At 37.5% G+C, this 27069-nt stretch overlaps 1 protein-coding gene across 1 annotated transcript in view; it reads left to right on the top strand.

Annotated features, from left to right (window-relative positions):
- Positions 1 to 27069, top strand: part of ST8SIA6 (ST8 alpha-N-acetyl-neuraminide alpha-2,8-sialyltransferase 6) — a 135389-nt gene that overhangs the window by 75631 nt on the left and 32689 nt on the right. Inside the window, exon 4 of the mRNA XM_036889034.2 lies at positions 9782 to 9868. Coding sequence (XP_036744929.2) covers positions 9782 to 9868 — 87 coding nt within the window. The remainder of the gene's footprint in view (positions 1 to 9781; positions 9869 to 27069) is intronic.

Genomic DNA, 27069 nt, shown 5'->3' on the forward strand with positions numbered 1-27069 from the left:
CCATCACACAAATTGAAAACCTAAGTAGTCATCTCTTAAATTCTTCTAATCCACATACTTTTTTTCTGTTCTTACAATGAACGTGTATGATTTTTATTTTTCTAAAAAATCTAATTTCCTCATCTTAAAGATAAAAAATGGGATTATGACTTCTTCACAGTCTTAACAACCAGCTGATGTAGAGTGGGAAATACATTTTTTGTGGTTGATGTTGGAGGATAACCAGCGTAATTGTAATTTGAATTCCTCAATTGATACTTGGTAAGTGTTGCTTAGTATCATCTTCACCATGCCAAAGATTGAAATAGTATATTAGGATATTATATTTATTATGATACACAATTATTTGTCAGCATAAACAAAACTGAATTTTCCTTCAAAGAAGAATTGAAGCACCAACTTTCTTGTTATACTACAATGTTGATTACATATTCATATTGGAAAGCTTCCTTATCTTTGCTCAAATAACTAGTCATTTGAAAGAGTTTTATTAGGAAGACAATGACAATGAAAATAATCACACTTATTTAAGGTCATTAAGAAATAATTGAAATTATAGTTAACGCTTGAACAACATGAGCTTGAACTTTGTGGGTCCCCTAATATGCAGATTTATTTCAATTAATATATTGGAATTTTTTGGAGGTTTTTGACATTTGAGAAAACACTTTCTTTATTATAAGAATGTAATTTTTAAATAATATATTCTTTATTATTAGAATACAACATATAATACATGTAACATACAAAATATGTGCTAATCAACTGTTTATGTTATTGGTAAGGCTTCTGCTCAACAGTAGGCTCTTAGCAGTTAAGTTTTTGGGCAGTCAAATGTGTGGATTTTTAACTGCTTGGGGGTTGGCACCCTTAACCCCCATGTTGTTCAAGGGTCTACTGTATTTCCAATTTTAGAAGTGGTACAGAGGAAGAAAGCAAATCTGTTACTTTATTCAACATTTTAAAACTTAAAGGTGTGTATTTACCACTGTGGTACCTCACTGAGGTGGGCTGCATGTAATTAATACGGTATTGCAGAGATAACGATTGTGACTTCCAAGGCAAGGTCAGCAAAGAATTCAAAAGTTCTGCCTTGCTATCTCTAGGATTGCTTGCTCTGGGGGAAGCCAATTACCATGCCATGAGGACATGGAGAGGCCCACGGGGCTGGGAAACAAGGCCCCCTGCCAACAGTTAGCACCAGCTTGTTGGCCATGTGAGTGAGCATCCTCAGAAGTAGATCCTTCAGTCCTGACCAACATCTTCACTTTGCATCCAACTGAGATCTGTTGAGCCAAAAGCAGCCAGCTAAACTGCTCGTGAATTCCTAAGCTCCAGAAACGTGAAATAATAAATGTTTATTATTGTCTTACACCACTAAGTTTTGGAGTAATTTGTTACATAGTCATAAATAACTAATTGACTATTCAATTCATAAAATATTTTATATTTTTCTGTTTTCATTATAATGACAATTCTTAATATTACCAAAATTATCAATAGTGATAATAGAAACTCCCATTTTTTGTGGGCCTACTATCTGCAAGATAATTTAAATGCACCCATAGTCCTTGCAATATTTCTTCAGAGTAGGTTTCATTGTTCTAATTCCAAAGGGGCAGGAATGAGCTTAGAGGATTTAAATGGCTTGCAGAATATCAGACACAATTGGCAGAGCCAACATTAGGACAGAATTCTGGCTGTTCTCACTAGTCTAAGGTACTACTGTTAATGAGAGCAGAATTACAAATCATAAATATAAGTAGAAAAAGGCATTTAACTTTATAATGTGAAGCTACTCAAAAGCAATCTGTTCCCCAAATACTGTACACTTCCCTTACTTTCTGTTACTTGTTTTGCTTAAGCTTCTGTAATGTAAATAAATCTCAGTATCATCACCTTTCGCTTCACTTATTCTAATTGCAACTTTGGGATCAGTCTGGCTTCTCTTAGTAAGGTCACGGCTGATGGCTAATTATTGTCATAGTTCAAAATTAATACCTGAAAGCTTTAGATGTTCTAATGTCTAATCATATATTCAATTTTGATTTCAGAAACACACAGCAATGTCTATGTGCCCAGCACTTTGTCAGGTACAGAAACAGTTATTCTCAGCCTGAAGGTATGCATCAGATTCACTGTGAGCTTTTTCAAAGTACACATGGCTGAGAACAAGTTGACAACTTTCACATAGGGATACAACAATAAATTATTTCTACTTTTTAGCAGCTTATAGTATGTTAAGGAAGTAAAATACTTAAAATGCACTGGCTTCTCTTGCAAATTCCTCATCTTTCTTTTGACACTGGAATGTTCCAGAACTCAGTCCTCAGGCCTCATTTCTCTTCATTCTCAGCCCTCAAGGATCTCATTTAGTCTCATAGATTTTAATATCACCTATACAGAGATGATGCTCAAATTTATATTTCCTGCATGAACATCTTCCCAGATTCATATGTGCCTCTAGGCACTCAACACTTCCCTGGGATGTGTATAAGAGATCTCAAACCTAACACATCTCACAGATCTCCTGGACTTCCCCCTAAACTTTGTACTCCAGCACTTTCCCCCACTTCAGTTAGTGGCAAGTCTAGTCTTCTAGTGCTCAGGGCTAAATGCTTAGAGTTATCCTTGAGTCCATCCTTTTTATCCATCACATTATCTGTCATTGAATCTCATTGGCTACCTTAAAATCACATCCAGAAACTGAGCATTTCTTACCCACTCTGCCACCTCCACCCTGGTCCAAGCAATCTTTTATTCCACTCCTGGATTACGATAGACATCTCTGAATTGGTCTCCTGGCTTCCACCTCTGTTCTCTTAAAGATTATTCTCAACCAAGAATGCAGAAGGAAGCTTTTAAAATATAAGTCAGGTCTTTTCTCTGTTCCAATGTCTTCCCATTTTACTCAAAACAAAAGACAAAATTCTTAGAATAGCCAGCAAGCTCTTATAGGCACTTCTCAAATATACATATAATACATTTGCCAGTAACAGCATAAAGGAGATGGCCTTTGGAAATTTCACTGTGAAGCAGAACATGGCACTCTTAGGAGTTAATTCCTGAAACTGTTTTGGAGTACTTAACTTGTCTGAGAGACACTAAAAGGTATGGAGGGAATAAAAGTTTGAGATCCCCTTCTCCTATGCCAGTTGGCAATAACCATAGCATTCTAAGTAGAAGTTCCCATCATGCAGAGTTGAAAATGATGTAAATAGACGTCTTCTACCTTTAGTGGGTGAAATGTCAGTATATCAGTATTTTTCATTGCTCAACTCAGTCCAGCTGCTACATACTTCTCTTTGTTAGCTGTCATGTACTCATCAACCATTCCATTTAAAAGTATTGTCCAGTGGAAATAATTGGCTGTAATGATTGAAAATCTTATAGCATTATATTGATTTTCAACATTTATTTTCATGTAGACCTGAGCTCTTCAGAGCTTTTGTAGAAACTAGCCTCAAAAGATAGTTTGATCTACACAGGACATCCCTTAAAAATCTACTGACTTAATATTTTTGGGGTGTCTCCACCCATTTCAGTTGACAAAAAAGATTGGCTTTCACCATGAAAAGATGTTATAGGAAACTAAATCAGTATCTCAGCTCATTAAATGGGACTAATAAATTAATATCCTCAAGATAACTACTGGGCATCTAATAAGTAACTAATAAATATTTAATGATTAAATTAATCAATGATAAATTGCAACTTTTAAAAAGCCCATTTATATATTAGTTAAGATAAAACTAGCACAGCATCTGGGTCTTCATCTCTGAGAGAAGTTTCTAGAAAACCATTTTAGTATGATATTTACTCAGTATCATTTAGTATGTTATTTATAATTTGTGCCTTATTTGGGGTATTATTAATAGTGGTTAAAATAGACATTGTTTATTCTTTTGAAAATAACTTGCTAGCATTATTTAGTATGATTTATTGTATATCTTGGGACCAGAAAATGTCCCTGATGAGATTAATTTTCAGTTTCATTATTAAAATAGATGAGATACAGCATGGTATATTGGAAAGAGAGCCGACTGTAAATCAAAAGATGTGAGTTTAGTTCTTAGCTCATCCACTTACAATACAATACTGAGCAAGCTGTTGAGCTTCTCGGAAATTTTAGTTTTGTCGTCCATAAAAATGGGGTCATGTCATAGAGATAGCTGCCTCTCAAGATTATGGGGTACAGGCTATACTTTGTAAACTGAATACCAACTATAAATGTAAATTTTCAGAAAGTATGATGTGATTTAGAGCATTTTACTAAACAGGAAACTTTTATAGAGACATATTTACCTCACAGATTATCCCCCACTTATAGCATACATGTGATTTTTCCTTCTCAGGTGGTTGGCCACTCTGGCCATGCACCCACCATACAAATCATAATGGTACTGTGGCAACTTTAGATTTCGAAAAATAGTGGTTGGTGATTTATTTTTCTGTAGAAAAGGGCAACCACATAGTTAAAAAACAAAACAACTTTTCATATTACTTGTTCATGAGTCTTCCCATTTATAATATCAGAAGATAAAGCTTCATTTCTAGACTGAACATAAAAAAGATTCTTTGAACACAGCAATCTCAGGAAGTAAGTAGCTTTACTGTCTTCTGACTGTAAAATGGCCAAGAATATTTCTTCTTTTCTGATTGATAGATCTGCTATAATGTGTTGACTTGGTTTTAAATTTCAGTGACTGTAAAGTCAAAAGCCTTTATATGCAGCTAACTTACTAGTAAAATAAGGTACATTATGATTGACATCTTTTAATATTAAGTTAAATTGGAGCCAGCTACAATTTACTGGGGGATGAGTGTCATGAAAAATGTCTGAAAGACTATACACATTTTACAATGTACCTTTATTCTAATTGGCATGGACAGTAAGTTTAATGTTCTAGACTAAGCTTGATATAAAAGCAAGAATGATTTCAGAATGACACAAACTCTGCTTTTCAAGAAAGCCAAAGTATAATATATTTGACCCTTTAACAACATGGGTTTTGACAGCACAGGTCCACTTATATGCAGATATTTTTCAACTAATATATTGGAAATTTTTTTGGAGATTTGCAACAATTTGAAAAAAAAACATTTTCTTTTTTCTAGCTTATCTCTATTGTAAGAATACAGTAGATAATATATATAACACATAAAATATGTGTTAATTGACTGTTTATGTTATTGGCAAGACTTCTGGTCAATAGAAGGCTATTTATTAGTAGTTAGTATTTTGGGGAGTCAAATTACACATAGGTTTTTGACTGTGGAGAGTCAATGCCCCTAACCCCTGTACTGTTCAAGGGTCAGCTGTATATTTAAGAGCATTTGCTCAGAACCCTCGTGGAAATGGAGTCACCTTTAATTTTCCAGAGTAGTACTTGTTATTTGGGTCTGATATGATAGTTTCATTTCACCTTGGATTTTGGACCACTCTGGATCAGTCTCATTTGGAGAGTCAGGTGTGGCCCCAAAGTCTGTCCTGGTCTTTGTGGCAGGCCTCCAGAAGGTTCAAACTGGGGGAAAGTGAAGTTTCAAGCCAGGCCAATAGGTTGCCCAGTTGGGGTGGAGAAGCATAGGAGCAGCAGTGCACATGTTTGCAGATTTCTATAGTGTAAATGCTCCTGCCTTGGCCAATTTAAAACTACCAATGATTTAACAACCTGCTCACAACATTACTGAAATGGAGGCTGGAAAGAGAGGACTCCCACACCTATCCTGTACCAACAAAGAGGGCTGAGAAAAGAGATTACTCTCAAGTCTGAGAGTTAACCAAAATGAGATCGAGATTTATTGTAGTTTTGCTTTTAAAAGTTGCAGAGGTTAGATCTGTACTACCTAACAACCTCTTTTGTCCATTTCCTGTGTGAAATCTTCAAGGTCTACACTGATCACTGTTGAGGGAGCCCAAACACAAAGATGGGGGCAGTCAACATACGGGTTTCTCATTCTTAGAAAGGGTAAATGTTTAACAGGTTACACACAAGATGCACAGCCCTCTTAGTTCATGAGAGATTGGGAGGTAGGAAGGATGAGTTGGGTTAATGGACTGGCTGAAATGACTGAGAGGCTACTGAGCTCTAATCTGAGAATTCTCAGGAATGCACTGAAGGAGGGTGGTGCTGTAATAGAGGGTGATTTGTGAACAGGAAAAATGAGTAGAGGTCAGCACTAGGAAAGTTACTAAGTAGAAGTCATATGCCATGAAATAAGGAAATGTGGCTGTGAACTTATTCAGGATAGTTTATGATCTCATTACATTTCGTATGTGTATTTAAACATGCATTGCATGTTTGGGTTAACAAGAACATTCGACATGTCCTGGGTATTGTGTTAGGCTGGTAATGCCCAGTCTTTCAAGTCCTGGGCAGTGGGGAAAGGAGAGTCTAGAAGGGACAGCCAACATGTAAACAACAGTAAAACTCAGTGTGAGAAAGGCTATTGTATGAGTATTGGTCCAGGCACTGTGAGAACACATAGGAAGAAACAACTTACTTGCTATCTGGGGTACTCTTTGGGAAGCATGCCCATTTAAATATATACTATAGGTTCATAGTAACTAGAATTTTGAAATTTAGATATTTGATCACTGTGGCAAGAAGTTTGTCAATTTCATTGATATGTCAATGAAACAACTTTTGATTTTTTTTCTATTTTATCAATTTCTGCCCTTACTCTATTTTTTTCATGCTAATATTCCATGCTTAGGAAACTACTTTGTCTGATATAAATACAGTTCATCCAGCTTTGCTTCAATTAATTGTACTGTTGAATTAGTTCAACTAGTTCTACTATTCTAAGATGGTACATCTTCCACGTCTTTCTACTCAATTAAATTTTTTACTTATGCAAAAGAAGTATTTTGTAAGTAAAATATAATTGATTTCTGCTTTTCAAATATCCAGTGTGACACTGTCTGCCTTTCAGTTATTATGTTTAGATTATTTGCATGTAATGTATTCATGTGGTTGGGTTTAAATCTTCCTCATGCTATTTGTTTTCTATTTGCCTGCTCTTTATTCCTTTCCCTCTTTTTCTACGTTCTTTTGGTTGAGTAATTTTATAATTACATCTTATCACTTTTTATGGTTTTGTTTTTTTTCTAGTTGCTTTAAGTAAACAGTATGCAGTTTTTCTCATCACAGTCTGATTTCAAGTCATTTTATACTACCACTCTTTCTTTTTGGCCTTTGTTCTATGCTCTTCATGAATTTATTTCTACATATGTTATTAATTCCCCAATATATTATTATTATATTTATTTTCAACAGTCAGTTATCTGTTAAAGAGACCTAGAAAACTAAGAAACAGTCTTTCACATATATTTACATATTTACCCTTCCTGGGACTCTTCATTACTTTGTGTCAATCCAGATTACAATCTGATTTCATTTTTTTTTCTGCTTGAAGGACTTCCTTTAGTAGTCCTTGCACTGCAGGTTTACTGATATGAATTCTTTTAGACTTTGTATATCTGAAAAAGTCCTTGTTTCACCTTCATTTTTTGAAAGGTTTGCTGACTATGTAGTTTCAGGTCAATAATCTCCTTAAATCTTGTTCTGTATTTTAATGATATTGTTCCACTGTCTTCTGACTTACGTTGTTTCTGACAAGTTTGCTGAAATTCTTATCTTTGTGTCTATGTACATAATGTGTCTCTAATTACTTTTAAGATTTTCTCTTTATCACTGGTTTAAAGAAATTGTATTATGTGCCTTTCTTCATGTTTTTTATGCTTTGTGTTTGTTGAGCTTTTTGGATCTTTGGATTTATAGTTTTCATTAAATTTGGGAAATTTGCTACTGTAATTTTTTTCAAAAAACTTTTTGTCTCTTCTCTTAGTAGGATCATAGTTTTAAGTATATTGGACCACTTGAGGTTGTCTCACAACTGAATGCTTCTCTGTAACTTTTTCATTCAATCATTTTTCATTTATGTTTCATTTTCAGTAGTTTCTATTGTTGTTTTCAAGTTCACTAATCTTATTATCTTAGCTGTACATAATGAAAAATTACAATAATAAATTATATATATAAAATACTGTATTGAAATTACATATAATAAACTCTAATGACATTTACACAAAACTTTAAACTCTGACACATTTAATTTTTATGATAGGATAATAATTTTTCAGTTACTATGCTTTTCATGGTATGTATTATCTTGAGGGCTTAAAATGTAATTGCAATTCTCATGGATATAATTACAAAAGATGTTTGTGTTTGGCCCCTCTTTTTCTATTTTTCTCTTTAGTTGAGCTTTGTGAGATAACAATACTTTTGTTATTTTGCCTGATGGATCCTGGTACACATAGTACTCTGATTATTGTCCTGTCTCAATATGATCAAATGATTAAAAACCATGCCTTGGTTGTAGATAAGATATCCAGATGAGACAGAACAGAGTGTCCTTCCCTCCTGAAAAGCCAGAAGATGAAAGAGCCTTGGGAAGGCTGTTGAATGTGTGGGTTTTTTTTTTTTGAGCTTAACACTGTCTTGCAGAGTCTCTGGGTGTCTCCAACATGTGGAGTCTTCACTCCACCTATGAAGTGTCAGATCTAGACAAAGCTTTGGGGCTAGAGCATAAATCTCTCAATCTAGTTGGTGTAATAGGACAAGTCTTAGGGCCCAACGGAGTGAAGTAAATCTGTTAAGGTTGAAAGCCTATTCGCAAATAAAACTTTTTAAAATCTTCCCTGTTGCAGTTCTTTGCTTTGCTTCTCCTTTAGTATTTAGCAAAGTCTTTCAAGATATTTAGCCTTTCTTAGCTGGGCTAATGGAAATCAAGACGGATTAATCTTGACAAAATTGAAAAGAGAGGTACCTAAAAGGTAGGTAAATTTCAGGGAGAGAGGAGATTGTTGGTTGACTACCTTCCTCATCTGTAAGAAATACCTCCTTTCAGAGATTAATGTAGGAGGGTCTGCACTTTGCTAGATGAGGATGGGGGAGTGATTTCCTGGCAAGATTCTTTACTGCGCTCTTCCTTCCCCCACAACTCAACAGGCATTTATTGCCTCCTTACTGCAGAGCCTTGATCTCAAATAGCTGGCAAGTAATAACTAAGATATTAATTGAAAGAAAATTTAAGTATTTTATCACTCAAAAGGATATTTGCACTTTAAATGATAACCTTAAAGACTAAAGGCTATTCTGTGATTGAAGGAATTGATACTTAATGATGGAATTTCAGGTAGAGGGAGATCTAGAGGGGAGTGGGGTCCTGCCAAACTGTACCTCTGTGCCTATAGACGTTTTATGCCAAAATACATCTCCTTAACTGAGCTTAATCTGGCTTTTTAATGTACTGTTTAGAATTAAAATTTAAGGTGATTATTTTGGGGAAATTTTATCTATGTATCCCAAGGTAAATCTATCAGCTTAGAGTCTGCAAAAAAAATGATAAATGATATATTTATGTTAAACATCTGTGAAATGTATATTTATTTGTTAATGAGTTATAGCTAAGGCAAAATGGCCAAAGCATGAATAGAAGTTGCTGTGCTGTCATGGTCCATTTGTAATACTAGACTTGACTTATGACATATGCAAGTCATGCATTTCTGAATCAATAGAATTCTTTGCAAATTCTTTGGTCCTAGAAGTTTTGAAATGGGTATGAAATTTACTTATTTTTACATTACCTTATTTCAGAAAAGACTTAGAGGCCTAACATGAGTGGATTATAATAGTGTCTTTAGAATGCTTATATATTTGTTTAGCAGCACATGAGATCTTTATTTCTAATGTTGCTGATATTTGACTTTTAGGTATTCAGAGAATGACTATCTTCAGATTATCACAAACATACAGAGCTGTCCATGGAAACGACAAGCAGAAGAATATGAGAATTTCAGGTAGAAATTTTATTCATAAATAATATGAGATACAAAATATCTTGTATGTTTGCTTTGTAGGGAAAATAAACAACACGGTGTTAAAAAGTAAAAGGGGCCAACTGACTGTCAGAATGATCTAATTCTAAGACCTTCTCAGGAGGCCCATGACACTCCATCCTCATCCCTTATATAGACATTTAATTACGGTACTGGAATTAATTACAAAAATTCTAAGTTCCAAAAGTTTTGGTTATACTTTTTATTATATTTTAGAGGATGTTGCTTCTTCTTTATACTACTTGTATTTGATATTTATTCATTTATTTTATAAAGAAAATATGACCCCCTTAAGGAATGTTTAGAGAACATAGGAGGAAAATCTCATCCATCATCCCATAGACTAGGACAAAAACCATTGTCCTTTCTGTATATTCCCTTCCAGTTTTTCCCATTAGCTTTCTGACACCAGCAGCATTCAGGAGCACGAATTCACACAGTTAATAACCTGGGGAGGAGCCCTCAAGCTGCCAAGACCAGGTTATTAGTTGACGAATATAGAGCTGTCCTGTGCTTGGGTAATGTGGAGCCCACCCAGACAGAAATACTTGGTGTTAAAACAATATGCTGTGGGGAACATAGGGATCTGCCTCTGAGTACCCTATCCTGCTCATGTTGAGCAGCCAGGCCAGTTGTCCCTGTGTTTGCCTGGGTTAAATTGCTCTTTTTCTTTGCCTACATTCTGATTCTTTGCTGTGTATCCAACACGAGTTTTGTCCTATGCCAAGTTATTGTAGTATATTATAATCCAGAAATATTTTTTTATCTTTATTGGCTCATATTTTCAAAGTTCTCTTTAAGCATCAAGTCTTTTAGAAATCTTATTAAAAAGACTGCTTTCCCCTAAGATTCTCCCAGAAGTATGTGCTGCTCAGCTTTCTTTGCAATGGGAAGAGAACTCTTGTTTGCACAGTGCTATGGCCCCACCTATCCTACTTCTAGTCAGTGTGCTGGAGTTGTCAGACCAACTTTGCCTTTGATTCTGCTGCCAATCTGAAAAGGGCTCTGGTCAGCTCCTATTGAATAAAAGAGTACCTTCCTGATTGGGTCAAAGCTAAACATGTACATCTTTCCCCCCATTAGGTAGACATGTGGATGCCTAGACTTCCTGTAGGATACCATGTAGCATCTTTCCAAAGAGGCATTTCAGGGATAGAGGGCATAAAAAGGAATTACTACTTAACTATTTAACTTCCAGGATATTTTATGCTCGCAGTCTGAATGTGTCCCCTGAAAAACTGTGAGTTGAAAACCTAATCTGTAATGTGATGGTATTTGGAGGTGAGGCCCTTATGAATGGGATTAATACCCTTATAGGAGAGACCATGGACTGCTCTTTGTCCCTTCTTCTGTACGAGTGCACAGCAAGAAGACAGCTACCTGTGAACCAGTAAGTGGGTTCTCACTAGACACCGAATCTGCCAGCCCCTGATCGTGGATTCCCAGCCTGCAGAGCTGTGAGAAATACATTTCTGTTGTTTATAAGCTACCCAGACTATAATATTCTGTACAGCAGCCCAAACAGAGTAAGATACAGTCCTACTCAAGACTAGATTTGAGAGATCCTTGTGACAGGATCAGATGGAAAGCTAAACAGGCAATTGTAACCTAAACAATTACAGGGCCAGGGAGTGACAAGAGTCTGGTTTTGAGAGACCTTTCTACGTGAGCAGATTTGGTAAGAAAGGAAGAGGGAGACACTGAGATATTGAGCTATTGAGGATCAATCCAAGATTATCAGCTAGGAAGACTGGATGGGTAGTGACACCAATAATCAAAGTAGGGGTAAAGAAGTTCTGCTTCTGGCTGTAAAGTTGATAGACCAAACCTCCTGAGAAATACAAAGAAAACAAAGCATACCAAAAACCTCTTTGAGGGCATTGATAAGTTCCCAAAGCAAGATCCACAGAGGGAAGCCCTGCATTTGGAGCTGCTTTTTCTTACTAGAAATTTGCAAATGCAAGAGCAAAAAGCATGGCTGAGGGGCAGAGAAGCTGAGCAGAGCTTCCAGCAATCCCTGGAGAAGACCAGTGCTCTAAATGACTGAAGCCCAAATTTGAATCATCTCCATCTTCAATTGGATTTAGATCTGCCTTTAGCCTAGATGTCTGATAGATACAAAAGTAGATAGAAACACATCCTCTCCTGAAAAACGTACCCTCATTCGGAGCCTTAAATTATTTGTACAAGTTTTCACACACAATGTCTGGCTCAGATAAAAATTAGAATTCTCTGTAAAGATTTTTTTCTTTATTTCCTTCTTTCTTTTTTGTGACAAAAATCAGGATTCTCTTCCAATCCAAAGCTGCATGAATCACTGCAGCAAATTTGATGGCGAGAAGCTGTAGAGATGGTATGCAAACAGAACAGCCATTTTCCCCTTAGTACCATTTCAGTAGGAAAAGTGCATCAGTACCCAATGGCCTATCTATGCCTTCAGTGCCAATTTAAGTCAGCATCTGGGACTTTAACACTTATTGTTTGTTGTCATTCTAGAGAACAGTTACAGTGACATTTATTTATTTACTTGATATTTATTATATGGTAATGTTCTTTTTATGGGCACATTTATAAATTATATAAACTCTCAACAGAAGTCAGTGCAATTAAATCAAAATAAACCTCCCACTTTCCTAAATTTTCTAATACAGCTAGCTAAATCTGGCCAATTTCTGGCTAATTTATAAAGCTGGTATTGTAGAAACATCCACTATTATTGCAGATGTCAAGTAGCTAAATAGTTTTCCATTTTATTTCTGTATAGTATTTTATACCAAATTGAAGAGAAATAAAATATGAGCCTTCAAATTATGAGCAAGTGAATATATTTTAAATCCAGCAGCAAATTTATTGTTGAAACTGAACAGTTGATGCCTAGGGATTATTTGAAAGACTTCTGTGGTTACATGGTCTAAAAATAAGGTAGGTTTTAAGAGTTCTTTTCCTTAAATAAATATATCACTTGCTATGAGAGGGAATACATTTTATTTATCAACAATATTTGTTTAGTTTTTGCTATGTCAAAGCACAGTAGACCCCTTCGGCCTGATGCAGGGCAGAGCACAAAGTAGGATCTCAATAAAAATGTATGAAAATAATGGACGTATGAAAGTAAACAAGAAAAATACAAGGTTTTCTCTCTGACATCAAAGAAATGATAGTTTGGAGAGACAAAAAGTAAAACTGAATATTTATGATTTAGTGTTCAAAGAAATGATTTACACAAATACCGTAATGTATCAATGAGTAGTTGCTGTAGGATAGAATTTCTTGAAACATTTTGCAGAAAGAGACAGAACCTGAGCTGTTAGCTCTGCAGATGCATAGAAAGGGAGGGAGTGCTGGACGAGGAATACACATGAGGAAGTTTCAGGACCAGCCTCACTACAGCAGGGAACTCGTACTAAGGGTGCTCAGGGTAAAGGGGTTATCTGTAGGTAGGTGGGTGGTCCTGGTGATGCCCAGAGCCCTAAGCATCAATGTAGAGTTCACAGGCTTTCTGCAGAGATATAGCAGAGCCCAATAGAGGTATTCCTAGCAAGAGACTTAAACATGATGAGTTTATTATTAGGGAACATATTCAGTCAGTAAAGTGTTCTGTGAACTGGATTCTTGGGAGAGAGTGAATAGGTTGAAGGAAGCTGGAGCCATCAGGGGCTGGTAGTAGAAAGGTGACTGTGGAACGATGATGATCTAAAACCTCAGTGGTAGCTAGAAAAGTGTCAAGGGAGGAAAATTTGGCTGTGAGCTCCTTGGGACCAGGGTGTACTTTAATTTTATTTATCTTCTGTTGCCCATCACAGAAATGGTACCAAATAAACAGCCATAGTAGACATGACAAAAGAATTGGCAGGACTTGGTTGCTTATTGATTCCTGTTTTTCAAATTGAAAGATAAGAAAAATTGAGTTGGAGACAAATGTGCAATTTAGGGTCTGATTGATTGGGATAATCATGGTGCTAGTGACAAGGAAATTGCCATTTGAGAAGATAAGCCAATCCAGGCTATATCTGAGCTGGCATTGGGGACAACTAGATACAAAAGATAATTCCTTGGTTTGGGATAAATGTTAATGTTAAGAGAAAATGGATTGTCCCCAAAAAGAAAGTTTAAAGGTAACTTATGTAAGAAATATGGCCCTCTAGAAGCCTATCTTCTCAGCAGTCTTTTCTCCCTCCTACTTACAAGTGTTTGTCCTCTTTTTATGGATTCTTAAGCTTTAAATCTTTCAGCCCTTAATTGTGAGTCTAAGACTTACAGCCTGGGCTTTGAGTCCCTTACTTCTCTCAGCCTTTACCTGGAAACATTTGGGGTCCAGGTCAGTGGTTCCATGAAGCCCTTGCAATTATATGTGCAATTTTGAACGTATTTCTGGGAAAAAGATCCCTAACTTTCATCAGATTCTCAAAAAGTCTAGGGCCCCCCACTACTCCATTTCAGAATAGACTGAAATAGTTCTAAAAACAGTTCCAGACCTGAGGCTCTGTCGCCTTGGGATTTGATGGCTTGTCTCACCTTCCCTGTAAGCATGGCTATTAAAAGCTTAGGTGTGGCTGTAGCTCGGATTTATCTCTCCGTATCATATGGACATTCTAAGTTTCAGTTATGAATTGGCATTTTGGTGAGATTTTAGTTGAACTAAAGAGGATTTAAGTAAGAGTTGAAGATGCCTTACCCTGTTTTTTCTTGACATCTAGTTTAATTTACCTATAATTGTACAAGGCTAAGAATGTTGAGCTGTCTGCCTTCTGCTTTCAAAATCATTACTTGATTCTCTTATAGTAGTTTCTCCTCCAAGCCCAAGCCCATATACATATAATAATTTGTGGAAAATCCAGCCTGGATATCAGTTTAAGAAATTACTGCTCTTCACATTCTCTCCCTCTCCTTTATAGAAACTGATAGACCATCATTTGCTTGAGCAGGACACCCAGATGTTTGAGAATAACATGGACATGCTTAAATTTAAAGTTAACATGGTATGAAACACCCCCTACTCCTTTCTGTTCACTTCCTCTACTTTACCCTTGAAAACTCCTTTGAGAAGCTCTGGAAACCTTTGGTATGCAGGCTTTATCTGAGCAGAAGATCTCTGAGCTTCAGTAATTAGTCTTAGATTCCCTAGGTAACTTGCATCGTAAGTACTGCATTAGCTTTCATGAGGTGTTTTCTAACTTAAAAGAATTGTATACATTTGTGTAATCAATTCTGGAAAACTAAGAGATATACAGCAACAGTGCTTTCACTTTGTCCCAGAAAGATTCATAGTACTATTTTGGTTTTCGTTTTTGTTTCTTTTGGATCCTCTGATACCATTTGATTTGAGACATCCCCATGTGTCATTGATGTGAGTTTGAATCCAAACCATCTGAAATTTATCAATTGTGTGTTTACTGAAAACCTAACATCAGAAAACAGTGTTATTATGTAAACTTACACATTTATTTTACGACTCATGCTAATAAGATGCCTTTCAAATTACTTTGTAGAAAGGGTATTTTGTACCTGATTACTTTGTTACAGATAGAAATTACATGGTAACAATTTCACTAAATTTCGAATTATCCCCTCAGGTTTGATTAGATTAAAATTCTCAAAAGATATTCCTTTGTCTTTCTTGTCTATCTTGGATATATAAGAAAAGATTCCAATGCTGTATCAGTAGATTATTGATATAACTAAAATAATAGCCAATGTGTTGCTTTAATTTTTATTTGAGCTCCTTGGAAAAAAATACAGTGTTACAATAATACCTTACATACTGTATAGCACATACGTTGTTTTTTTTTTCTACATGACTAGAACAGTGACACTTAATGATTTAGCTTTGTGAAAGGATATAAATTCTCCAAATAGGTAGATAACAATGTTTTTCAAGAACTTATAGAACTGCACAACCAAACTTAAGTTAACCAATGAAGTTTTCAGCTAATTTCTGAAATGCTTCTCTGAAAACAATAGTTATGGTTTGATTTTGGCTAACGTTTTGTGAGCTTACACTTTTTTTTCGTCCAAACACTTACTGAACTTTATTACGTGCGAGGCATTTTGTTTTGTAGCACAGAATTCTTGCAGAGAAGCAAAAGTCATCTCTATTAGGGGCTTCTTTTGATTATACAAAATCATGTTCATTTTTCTGAGCCACTATTCCCCTCCTCCCCAAACCTTTAAATGTTTGCTGTTTATGATTCATACAGAACCACTATGATGACAGCTTAAAGCAATGCATATTTTACTTTTTTTTTTATTTAAGAAGATGTGTGACCTCTAGGATAGGTGTTCTGGGTCAGTTGTCATGCTGGAAAAGTTTCTTTTCCTCATTTCCTCTGGATCAAGACCTTTTTCCACCGTTAATATCCTGTCACATCATCTTCTATTTGTCATGTCATACAGCATGCCTGTGCATTTAGAAAAGCAACAAAACCCACACCATGTTATTACTCCTGCCCTATTTAATAATAGAAACTGGCTCTTGTACATTTACAGACTAGTTCCTCTTTTGGTCTCTAGAATATAAGCTTTGCCATAAAAATGCAACAAACCTGCTTGGATTTCACTTATCTTCTAAATTTTATTTCAAAACTCATCTCCCAAGTTGTGTTCAATATTACCTATATTGCTTTATGCAGCCATGTCAGATAAGCCGCCTTCTAGGCTGCCCTGCTTTTCAAACCCTGTTCTTTATTACATTGCCTGAAGTGTCTTCATTGGTACCTTACATTGTTTAACCACTGCCATGTCCTATTATATAGATCTTTCTCTAGTGTTCAGTATTGTTCCTTCACTTCTAAGTTTACATTTCACCTTCCTTTCCTTGACTTTGAGAATTATATTCTTTTATATTTTATTTTACCCTTGTTTAGTTCTTGTATTCTATTCACATATATGAGCTGGTCTTTCATAAACTTAAGAATATCAATGCACACATTAGCTGATAAGGGAAAAACTCAGTCATCTGAGTTGCTGACTGAATTTTCTGTTAATTCATTCTCTTCCTTAGCCTAAAATTTGTGTTGATCCCATATTGAACCCTGGATTGCATACCTTCTTGGACTTTTCTAGGTCTAGGACTACCAGGTTATAAAGCAGAACTTTGAGTGTGTTGAGGGTTAGCTAGGATGAATGAAAGCTTGGCAAAATTGCAAAGTATGTGAAGCATTCATTCACTTTTGAATTTCATAGGTATTTCAAAATGTATTGAACACCACTGTGGGTCAGGTGCCTGGATTTCCCCCACCTTCCTTTTTTTGATCATCTGTAAATTATCCCAGTTCTTTCATTGCAATTTTGCTTTTCAATGCAATGTTTTGGGGGGTCTAGGGACACCATGTGATGTCAGATTTCCATGTCGCCAAATGTTTTCTCCCTCATCCTTCCTCACACCTCCAATTTTTCTGTGCCAGACTGCCACTTATATAGGTGATGTTCTAGTTCCTGTTAAGATGTGAATGACTAATGGGCTCGCTTTTCTGAATGCCATGCCTTCCATTCTGTGTGTAACTGAAGTCATTAAGAACAATTACTAAATGTCTGACCTTCTAATTCTAAGTGTAGAGGACATCCCACCTTCCTAGTTCTGTGAGAGAGCTAGGAATTGAAGGATAAAACTCTTCGGTGTGAACAGTGTCATGAATTAACCTGAAGCAGGGATAACTGTCAATCCCCCCATCCTACCTTTCAGTGCCACCAGCCAGATAATCATACAAACTAATGACGGATTCCCTCTGGAGTGCTGGAATTTCTCCCAGTGTTCCAGGTAGCTAGTTCCATCTTGTGGATGGCTCTATTTTAATTGAGGTATGGTCATGTTGCTAAAAAAGACATAGTATCTGTTAGAAATTCTTAATTCTCCTGATCTTTTGGGGCTGAAAGAGAAAGTTATAATGCCTTTGGAATCCTCATAAATCACTGGAATTCTTAGATCATTATATTCTTAATAGTACAATTTATTCCTTTAGTTTGAAACATTGTAATCCAGTTGATTCTAAAATCACAGTATTTAACATGCCATCTTGATTTTATTTCATTTCACTTCTTAAACAGAAGACACATTCTTCTCTACCAAACAGCCAAACCCTGGAAAGAACTGTCTGTACCTGCTGTATCTTGCAGCCACATCTTTGACTGCATTCACCAATAGTCAGCTGTGACCCCATGCTGCTAAGTTCAAAAGACATTTTCCATTCCCGTCTTTCTTGACGGCTCACCTGTTACCAGTATTTTGAAATTATAACCCATTCCTCATTCCTTGAAAGAAGCTCATACTGGATCTGTGTCACCCTATTTGTTCTTCCAGCCCTTCCTCTGATCCATTCTCAAGTACTGGTTGTATTTAGATGTTGCTCTCTCTCTCTCTAGAGCTTGGAAATCTCTGCTGGCACAGAGCAGGCACTCCATAATCCATGGGGGCTGAGTGGGGTCTCTGCTCCCTCAGCACCTGTCTCTTGGACTGTGGCAGTGGCCTGCACCCACCACCACTGGCTTCATCTCTGCCATTTTCTGAGCAACTGCTGGGAGACTTATTTTAATAGAGGTTGGGCCCTGGTCTATGGTCACAACTCCCTCCACTTTCACCACTGCTCCAACCAGTTTGGAAACTGTTGGTGTTTTGTATTGTTTTCAAAACCAAAACTAAACACCCTCACAGCCCTGAGCTGCTGGACCACTACCTACTTCTGGGGCCATGTTGCACACCTCTCTCCTTCTGGTCTCTGTGCCCCACCTTCCTGGGTCTTGTAATTCGTCAAATGTTCTGTACTTGCTTCAACCAAGAGCCTCTCCCACTCCCCCTAGTTAATGTGTATTCATCTTTTAGATCCCATATCAGTCACGCCTTCCAGAAGGCTTTCCCTGAACAACCAGATTAAGTCTTTGTGATGTCCCATTATGAGATTCTCCTTCATAACACTGATCACAAGACTGATCACAAGTATGAATTTCCATGTTGCACATGAGATTAGTTTACAGACCAGGTTAATCTGTCATTCATATATTTTACAGAGTGCAAAATAATAATTGGAAAATATTGTCATCAGGAGCAATCAAGACTCTTTCTAGATGGTTCTAAAAATGGGCCAAGACTCAGTCTAGGAACCAGGGGCTGGAAAGCATAGTTGGGTTTTTGAGCTTAGAATAGGCTCAGCTTCAGGTTGACTCCATGCATCTTATTACTGACCTTTCTCTTTTGTTTTCCATAGTCTTTTGTTTTTAAAAAAATTTGGTGTCTTTTACAAATGGCTGAGTTCCCACTGGAACCTCTAAAAGTCACCTATGACAAGAAGTATTTGAGCAGTTGGCTATTTGTGGCATCATCATTATTATTATTAATCTAAGCCATTTGTTCCAGGCGGTCTCTTTATCAGTTAAATGGAGTTGATACCTTTCTCTGTGAGTTTTTATGATTATTCAATATGTAAAATGTTTAATGCAGAGTCTGTTATATGTTAATCTCAATACATGGTACTATTACTATTATTATTTTCAGTTTAATATTTTCCTACCTTCCAATTAATATCTTACTAAAAATAAACTTGAGATCCATAACAGATACTGAAAGTCTGCTAATAGCTAATAGTTTCAGTTCAATCCTCAGCCTAGGGAGACATGTAAACATTTACAAGTCTCAGTTTTGCATCTGTGGTGCATTTCATATGGAATACCCTGGGCATTTGATTAAGGACCAGCACTTCCTATTCAGTTTGTTCTGTTTGCACTTTCTTTGATCTTTTCATGATGGAAAATAGGTTGCACAGAGAAGAAAGCATGAAGCTTCAGCTTTCTAGGTTACAGCCTTTCTGTGTATATTTGTAGTAGAAAAGGACTTACTTTTATATGAATAGTCTGTGGCTTGTCTCTTTCAAGATGACTGGTCAAGTCATGTTTGGTAACATGCTCTGAGGTTCAACCAGGAATGACTCCGAGTAGGAAAAATTTAATCAGCCTGATTAGAGTCAAAGCAGATTTTCACATCCTGTCCTTTCTCCAGATTATTTAGCTCCCTGATTGGAACTGAATAAGAACTGTTGAGCTCAGGGTAGGACTGGATAATTCCTATCCGTTGGCCAAAGCCTGGGGGCAGAGATGAAAAGTCAGAATGTGAAGGGAAGCTGCAAAAAGTAAGAAAAAAAGTGTATGGTTCCCAGAGGCCAGGCAGAAAAAGCAGCTGAGCTTGGGGCTGAAACCAAACAAGCAGAAGGTGAAGGATTCCACAGTGAGCATGAGCCCTGCCCTGGAAGAGTGCCTGAGAAGTGGGCTGGCATGAGGTGGCTCTCCAAGAGCACTTAGGGCCCCTTTGTGCATTGAATCAGACTTAATAAATGCCCAGAAGCAGAACTGGCCTCCCGCCTACCTGTCCTTCCATCTGTGCAAAACAGAGACCCCCATCCATGGCACAGAAGGAGCCCTTCATGATACAAGCTCGTCGCCTCTCCCTGAAGCACAGTTAGGAGTTGGTCTGGTCGGTTACAGATCATGACGTGATGAGACCTCTTAAAAATGAAAGTGGTATGAACACAAAATATGCTGGGAACCTTTTCCTTAGGAAAGGCTTCACGGAGTAGCATGTAGGCACAATTATGCAGAAGATTGATTCAACATTATAATGATAAAACTCTTGTTTTCATGGGTTCATAGTGCCAATTTGAGATCTTACATAAGTTGCCAGACAATGTCTGCCAAATGAAAAAAGTTTTCTTACACTCCTCCCATTTTCTCCCCTTCAAAATATCTAACTGAATAGAAGTATAAACTCTTGTCAACAAAGGTTTAGTATAAATGGCTTCTTTACATTCTCTTCACACATTGAATATTAATGACAGTGACCTGGATTTTTTTTGTCTGCAAAGTAAAAATATTCAGAAGACTTAATGTTCATCTTAATAGTTGATGTGATGTTTTTAGAACTTGTGTTTTCCACACTTATGTAATTCACAATTGACTTTGACTTAATAATTTTGAAAAGGCAGAAGCCGATCATGCAACTGGAGCACTCAGAAGAATCTTGAGAGGCCCGTTTGGTCATAGTTTTGTGCTCATTCAGAATGTCATCTGAAGCCAGTCCGATGGTTGAATATCTCTCCTATTTTCAAGGACTTCATAACTCTGCTTTTTTACAGTCTAACTTGTAGATCAGTTCCACTATTTGCATTGCTGCATTGTGATCCCATTTTCCCTTAATGAGTCTAGTGTGAATTAAAACGGTAACAGCTCACCACTTCTTTATGGAAAAGCCGTGGCCCTCCCCATGCAGGGAAGCCGCCACCCTTCTCCCAGCAGCCTTAAACAGAGACCTGTGTGTTAACCCTTGACACTCCCTCCTTCGGCATCCATTTCTAGCCAATCACCAAACTTTAACAGTTTCACATCCTAAATATGTTTCAAATTGATCTTTTCTCTGTATCCCACTGTTACTCTGGTCTAAGTTAGTGTGATGGTTAATTTTATGTGTACCCACTTGACTAGGCTATAGTATCCACTTATTTAATCAAATGCTAATCTAAGGGTTGCTGGGAAGGTCTGTTGTAGATGTTAACATCTATAGTCAGTTGACTTTGCTTACCCTTGATAATGTGGGTGGGCTTCATCCAATCCATTGATGTCCTTAAGAGTAAAAACTGAGGCTTCCCAAAAAAGAAATTCTCCTGTAAGACTGTAGAATCAAAGCCTGCCTCGGCTGTCAGCTTGCTAGCCTGCTCTACAGATAGACTTGCTAGCTCCCACTGTTGTGTGCACCAATTCCTTAAATATTTTTAGATAAGTAGGTGGGTAGACAGATAGATAGATAAAGAGATAGAGAGAGAGAGAGAGAGAGAGAGAGAGAGACTATTGGTTCTGTTTCACTGGAGAGCTGTAACTGATATAGCTACTCTCTATCTTAATTTTTATCTAGTTACTTTTTAACTGGTGTTCTGGTTATCTATTGCTGCATAATAAGCTGCCCCAAAACTTGATGGCTTAAGACAATTGGTTGAGGCAATCTACATGATGTGACATCAACATCTACAAGATATAAAAGGCTCTTTAAGCCTGTAGTGCTTGCTCTCTTACCTTTTTTTTTTTTAATGTGTTTCCAATTATGAACTTAAGTGTTCTAGAAAAATCTGTTGGGTGTAGCAAGATACGTGGTTCAAACAAGAACATTTTATTCATTTAATCTCCCCCAACTACTTTGTAGGGAACATTGCATACCATGGTACTTAGCAGGGTTTTGACCAGCAGTGTGCTTTAGAGTAAGGGCTTGAGTCCTAAGTTTGAATCTTGGCTTTACCACTTGTTGTCTTACAATTTGTATGGGAGGAAAAATTATTTTCCCTCCACTCTGCTGAGAGGGTAAAATTCTTGGTTGAGACCCTTGTAATAAAGACAGATTAACATGAGGAAAAACAAACAAAAGTGTATTGACGTGTACACCTCGTGTGTACATGGGAGACACCAGGGAAAGGTATTTATCTACTGTCTCCTAACTCTAACTCCTATCAGTTAACTCCTAGAGGTCATTTTGAATTTAGATGTCAATACCTTCTCAATAAAAAGGGGAGGGGGGACATAGACCTCTCAGAGAAGAGTAAGTGATTTTCAGGAAGGATGAGCACCTTTAGAAACACAGATGGGTAGGTGACAGTTTGCTCTTCTGTGATAATCCATCTTCCCTGGTTGATGAAACTGTCTACCAGGGGATTTATGACAACTGAGCTCTTTTTGGCAGATCTGTTTATAGGCAGATAAGGGGAGTTTGGAGAGGGTTCTCCCTGCATTTGCTATTTTTCAAGTGCCTGCAGCTCAAAATAATCAGTATACCAAAGCAATATCTTTGGGGGTTGAGTGGCATAGTCTGCTACCCTTCAAATTCATTCTTATGAACCTTTTTACTGTCTTCCTTTCTGGGTCTTAAACACCATAAAGGCAGAGATGATGTTCATTTAATTCACCAATGTGTTATCCCTGCATCTCACACTGCTCAATACCTACCTAGGTGCTAAATAAATAAGAATGAATGACTGAATGTGATATGTCACCTACTCACCTTTTTTTTTTTTTGGTTATCATTAATCTACAATTACATGAGCAACATTATGGTTACTAGACTGCCCCCATCATCAAGTCCCCACCACATACCCCATTACAGTCACTGTCCATCAGTGTAGTAAGATGTTGTAGAATCACTACTTGTCTTTTCTGTGTTGTACAGCCCTTCCCATGCCCCCCCACATTATGTCTGCTAATCGTAATGCCCCTTTCCCCACCTTGTCCCTCCCTTCCCACCCTGCCTCCCCAGTCCCTTTCCCTTTGGTAAATGTTAGTCTATTCTTGGGTTCTGTGATTCTGCTGATGCTTTGTTCCTTCAGTTTTTCTTTGTTCTTATACTCCACAGATGAGTGAAATCATTTGATACTTGTCTTTTTTCCTCCTGGCTTATTTCACTGAGCATAATGCCCTCTAGCTCCATCTATGTTGTTGCAAGTGGTAGGATTTGTTTTCTTCTTATGGCTGAATAATATTCCATTGTGTATATGTACCACATCTTCTTTATCCATTCATCTACTGATGGACAATTAGGTTGCTTCCATTTCTTGGCTATTGTAAACAGTGCTGCGATAAACATAGGGGTGCATCTGTCTTTTTCAAACTGGGCTGCTGCATTCTTAGGGTAAATTCCTAGAAGTGGAATTCCTGGGTCAAATGGTATTTCTATTTTAAGCATTTTGAGGAACCTCCATACTGCTTTCCACAATGGTTGAACTAACTTACATTCCCACCAGCAGTGTAGGAGGGTTCCCCTTTCTCCACAGCCTCGCCAACATTTGTTGTTGTTTGTCTTTTGGATGGCAGCCATCCTTACTGGTGTGAGGTGATACCTCATTGTAGTTTTAATTTGCATTTCTCTGATAATTAGCGATGTGGAGCATCTTTTCATGTGTCTGTTGGCCATCTGTATTTCTTTTTTGGAGAACTGTCTGTTCAGTTCCTCTGCCCATTTTTTAATTGGGTTATTTGTTTTTTGTTTGTTGAGGCGTGTGAGCTCTTTATATATTCTGGACATCAAGCCTTTATCGGATGTGTCATTTTCAAATATATTCTCCCATACTGTAGGATGCCATTTTGTTCTTTTGATGGTGTCCTTTGCTGTACAGAAGCTTTTCAGCTTGATATAGTCCCACTTGTTCATTTTTGCTTTTATTTCCCTTGCCCAGAGAGAAGATATGTTCATGAAGAAGTTGTTCATGTTTATGTCCAAGAGATTTTTGCCTATGTTTTTTTCTAAGAGTTTTATGGTTTCATGACTTACATTCAGGTCTTTGATCCATTTTGAATTTACTTTTGTGTATGGGGTTAGACAATGATCCAGTTTCATTCTCTTACATGTAGCTGTCCAGTTTTGCTAACCAGCTGTTGAAGAGGCTGTCATTTCCCCATTGTATATCCATGGCTCCTTTATCCACTACTTACCTTTTATAATCCCCAGTTGTCCTCAACTGTAAAATGAGAATTAGTTGTACCCATTTTGTAGGGTTATTGTAGGGCTTAAATGAGATGATATATGTAAAATATTTAGCACATGGTGATAACTCTCTAAGTGTTTGATATTTTTATTAGTGGCCAATCAGTGAATTACATACTGTAGGGTAGGGACAGAAGAAAGGCAAAAAGGGAGACAGAGGCAGTTGGTGGTTTGCTGTGTAGGTATTTGTGGTTTGGGTGGAGGAAAAGAAATGTGACTGTTTAGAAAGGGTTAGGATGGTAAATAAGTCCCTTGAATTTGTGTGGGCACTTAAGTTTTAAAATTCCTCTTCCCAGGACCTGCGTTAGAATTTTAAAGAATGGAGCCCAGAAAAAAGTAGCTCTTAATTAATACTTAGAAGTGCCTATTGCCTCTGCCTCACCCTACCTGCCCCCTATCTCATTAAACAGTTTTAGAGAGTTTGATAACCAGAAGAGATGCCTGTTCCCCCTGGGCTGGGGCAGGTGATTGTTGGTACTCAGAGTGTCCTATAGTACCTTGCACACTGAAGCCTTAAGCAGTCATTAACATTTCATGGAAATCCAGGAGCATCCCATTTAGAACTGAAGAAGAATTTTGACTGAGACTTGAAATGAATTGTAAAAGCAAAGACAAAAAATAAAACAAAAACAAAGGAAATACTCAGCATCTACAGTATAAAAGAAAAAAGGAATTTCACAAAAGTGTATCTGTTAGACCAACTATGATGCAAAGATGATTTTGCACATTTTTCAGGTTTTGTCTTTATAGATCAAGGCTAAACATATTAAGCCGGGTTCCACCAGGACCAGCCTACGTCTGGAGAAGTTAAGAACTTTGGAAAGTGTGTGAACTCTCCTGGAACTCAGTGCACTACAAGGGCTCCTGTTCTTCCCTAGGGGCTTAGGGGTGGGGTGGAGATATTTGCTTTTTGAAACTTGACTGTCTGCAGGAAGTTCCTGAAGGTATGACACAGCAAAGGTCAAGTCATCATCAAGCCAGGGGTCTCTTTCCCATTTACTAGGTCATACTGACCAGATCCCTTGGTCACATTATCCCATGGAAACCTTGTACATCCTCCATGTTAAATAGGAGCCTTGAATATTTCAGTTATATACAGAGTTTGAAGCATTTATGTGTCAGTTTTTTTTGAAGCCTTGAGTCATGTCTAGGTAAGTTTTCAGTGAGGCACTGCCAGCATTATTTTGGGAACCACTACATTGTAGTGATGTAATTATGGAAAACATCCTAAAAGAAGATGCTAAAATGAGAGCATCACCCCCCAGTTACAACAACCTCTCATGTAAGCTCTGGAGAATTGAATATCAAAAGGCAGATGTTAGAGTCATTTACAACTTGTGTGCCTTGGTCATCTCACTTAAAGTCTCGCAATCCCAGTTTTCACATCTCTAAAATGAGAATAATATTTTCTACCTTCCTGTTTGTTGTGGAAATCAGAGGATGTAATGGATGTGAAAACGCCCTGGGAAGTAGACAGTGCTTTACACATGTTGGTTTGTACATGCTGGTCTGGTTGGATATTTACTATTGTGGAATATGAAAGTGTGTATTACAGACAACTGAGGTATCATGGTGACTGCATATTTCCTAGTGTGTCAATCAGTTAAGGTTCACATAGACTGGGTGGCTAATAAACAACAGAAATTTACTTCTCACGGTTCCAGAGGCTGAAAGTGTGAGATCAACGTGGCAGCATGGTTGAATTCCGGTGAGAGCCCCCTTCCAGGTTGCATACTGCCACCTTGTGTGCTCACATGGTGGAGAACAGAGAGGGAAAGAAAGCTCTCTTATAACTCTTACAAGGGCACTAAACCTATTCATGAGTTTTCCACCCTCATGACCTCATTAATCCTAATTGCATCCCAGAGGCTCCAACTCATAATACCATCATGTGGGAGGTAGGTGTGAATTTTGGAAAGACACATGTTGAGTCCATATAACATTCTGCACCTACCCCTCTCTCCAAAATTCATGTCCTTCTCACATGCAAAATACATTCGGACTATTCAACAGCCCCCAAATCTTAATTTGTTCCAGCATAAACTCTGAAGTTCAAAGTCTCATTTAAATATCATCTCAATCAGATATGAGAGAGATTTCTTTTGAGGGACTGGCTCATGTAGTTATGGAGACTATGAAGTCTCATTATCTGGCATCTGCAGGGCCGAGATCCACGAGAGCTGGTGGTATAGTTCTAATCCAAACCTGAAGATCTGAGAACCAAAGAAGCCAGTGGTGTGAGTTCCAGTCCAAGTTTGAAGGCCCAAGAACTTGGGGGCCAAAGGTGTAAGCCCTGGCCTGAGTGTGAAGGCCGGAGAAGCAGGAACACCAATGTCTGATGGCAGAAGGACATGTATGTCCCAGCTTAAGCAGAGAGCAAATTTAGCTCTCCCCAACCCTGGGCTGTATTCAGGCCCTCAAAGGATCGGATGAGCCCATCTGCCTTGGTGAGGGTGATCCATCTGGGCATTGACTTGGCCCATTAACCATTACATCTCATTTTACACCAATAGTGTCCTTCATTTCTTAATGTCTCCTGGTCTTTTTACACAAGGGGAAGATTGCCATGCCCATTATTTTGAACATATCTAGTTGAATTTTGAGTCACCAAGGATCAGAAATAACTCTGTTTTTAAGAATGGAATAACAGAGAAAATTTGTTTTG

This window comes from Manis pentadactyla, chromosome 3 (genome assembly GCF_030020395.1).
Source record: "Manis pentadactyla isolate mManPen7 chromosome 3, mManPen7.hap1, whole genome shotgun sequence".
Classification (NCBI taxonomy): Eukaryota; Metazoa; Chordata; class Mammalia; order Pholidota; family Manidae; genus Manis; species Manis pentadactyla.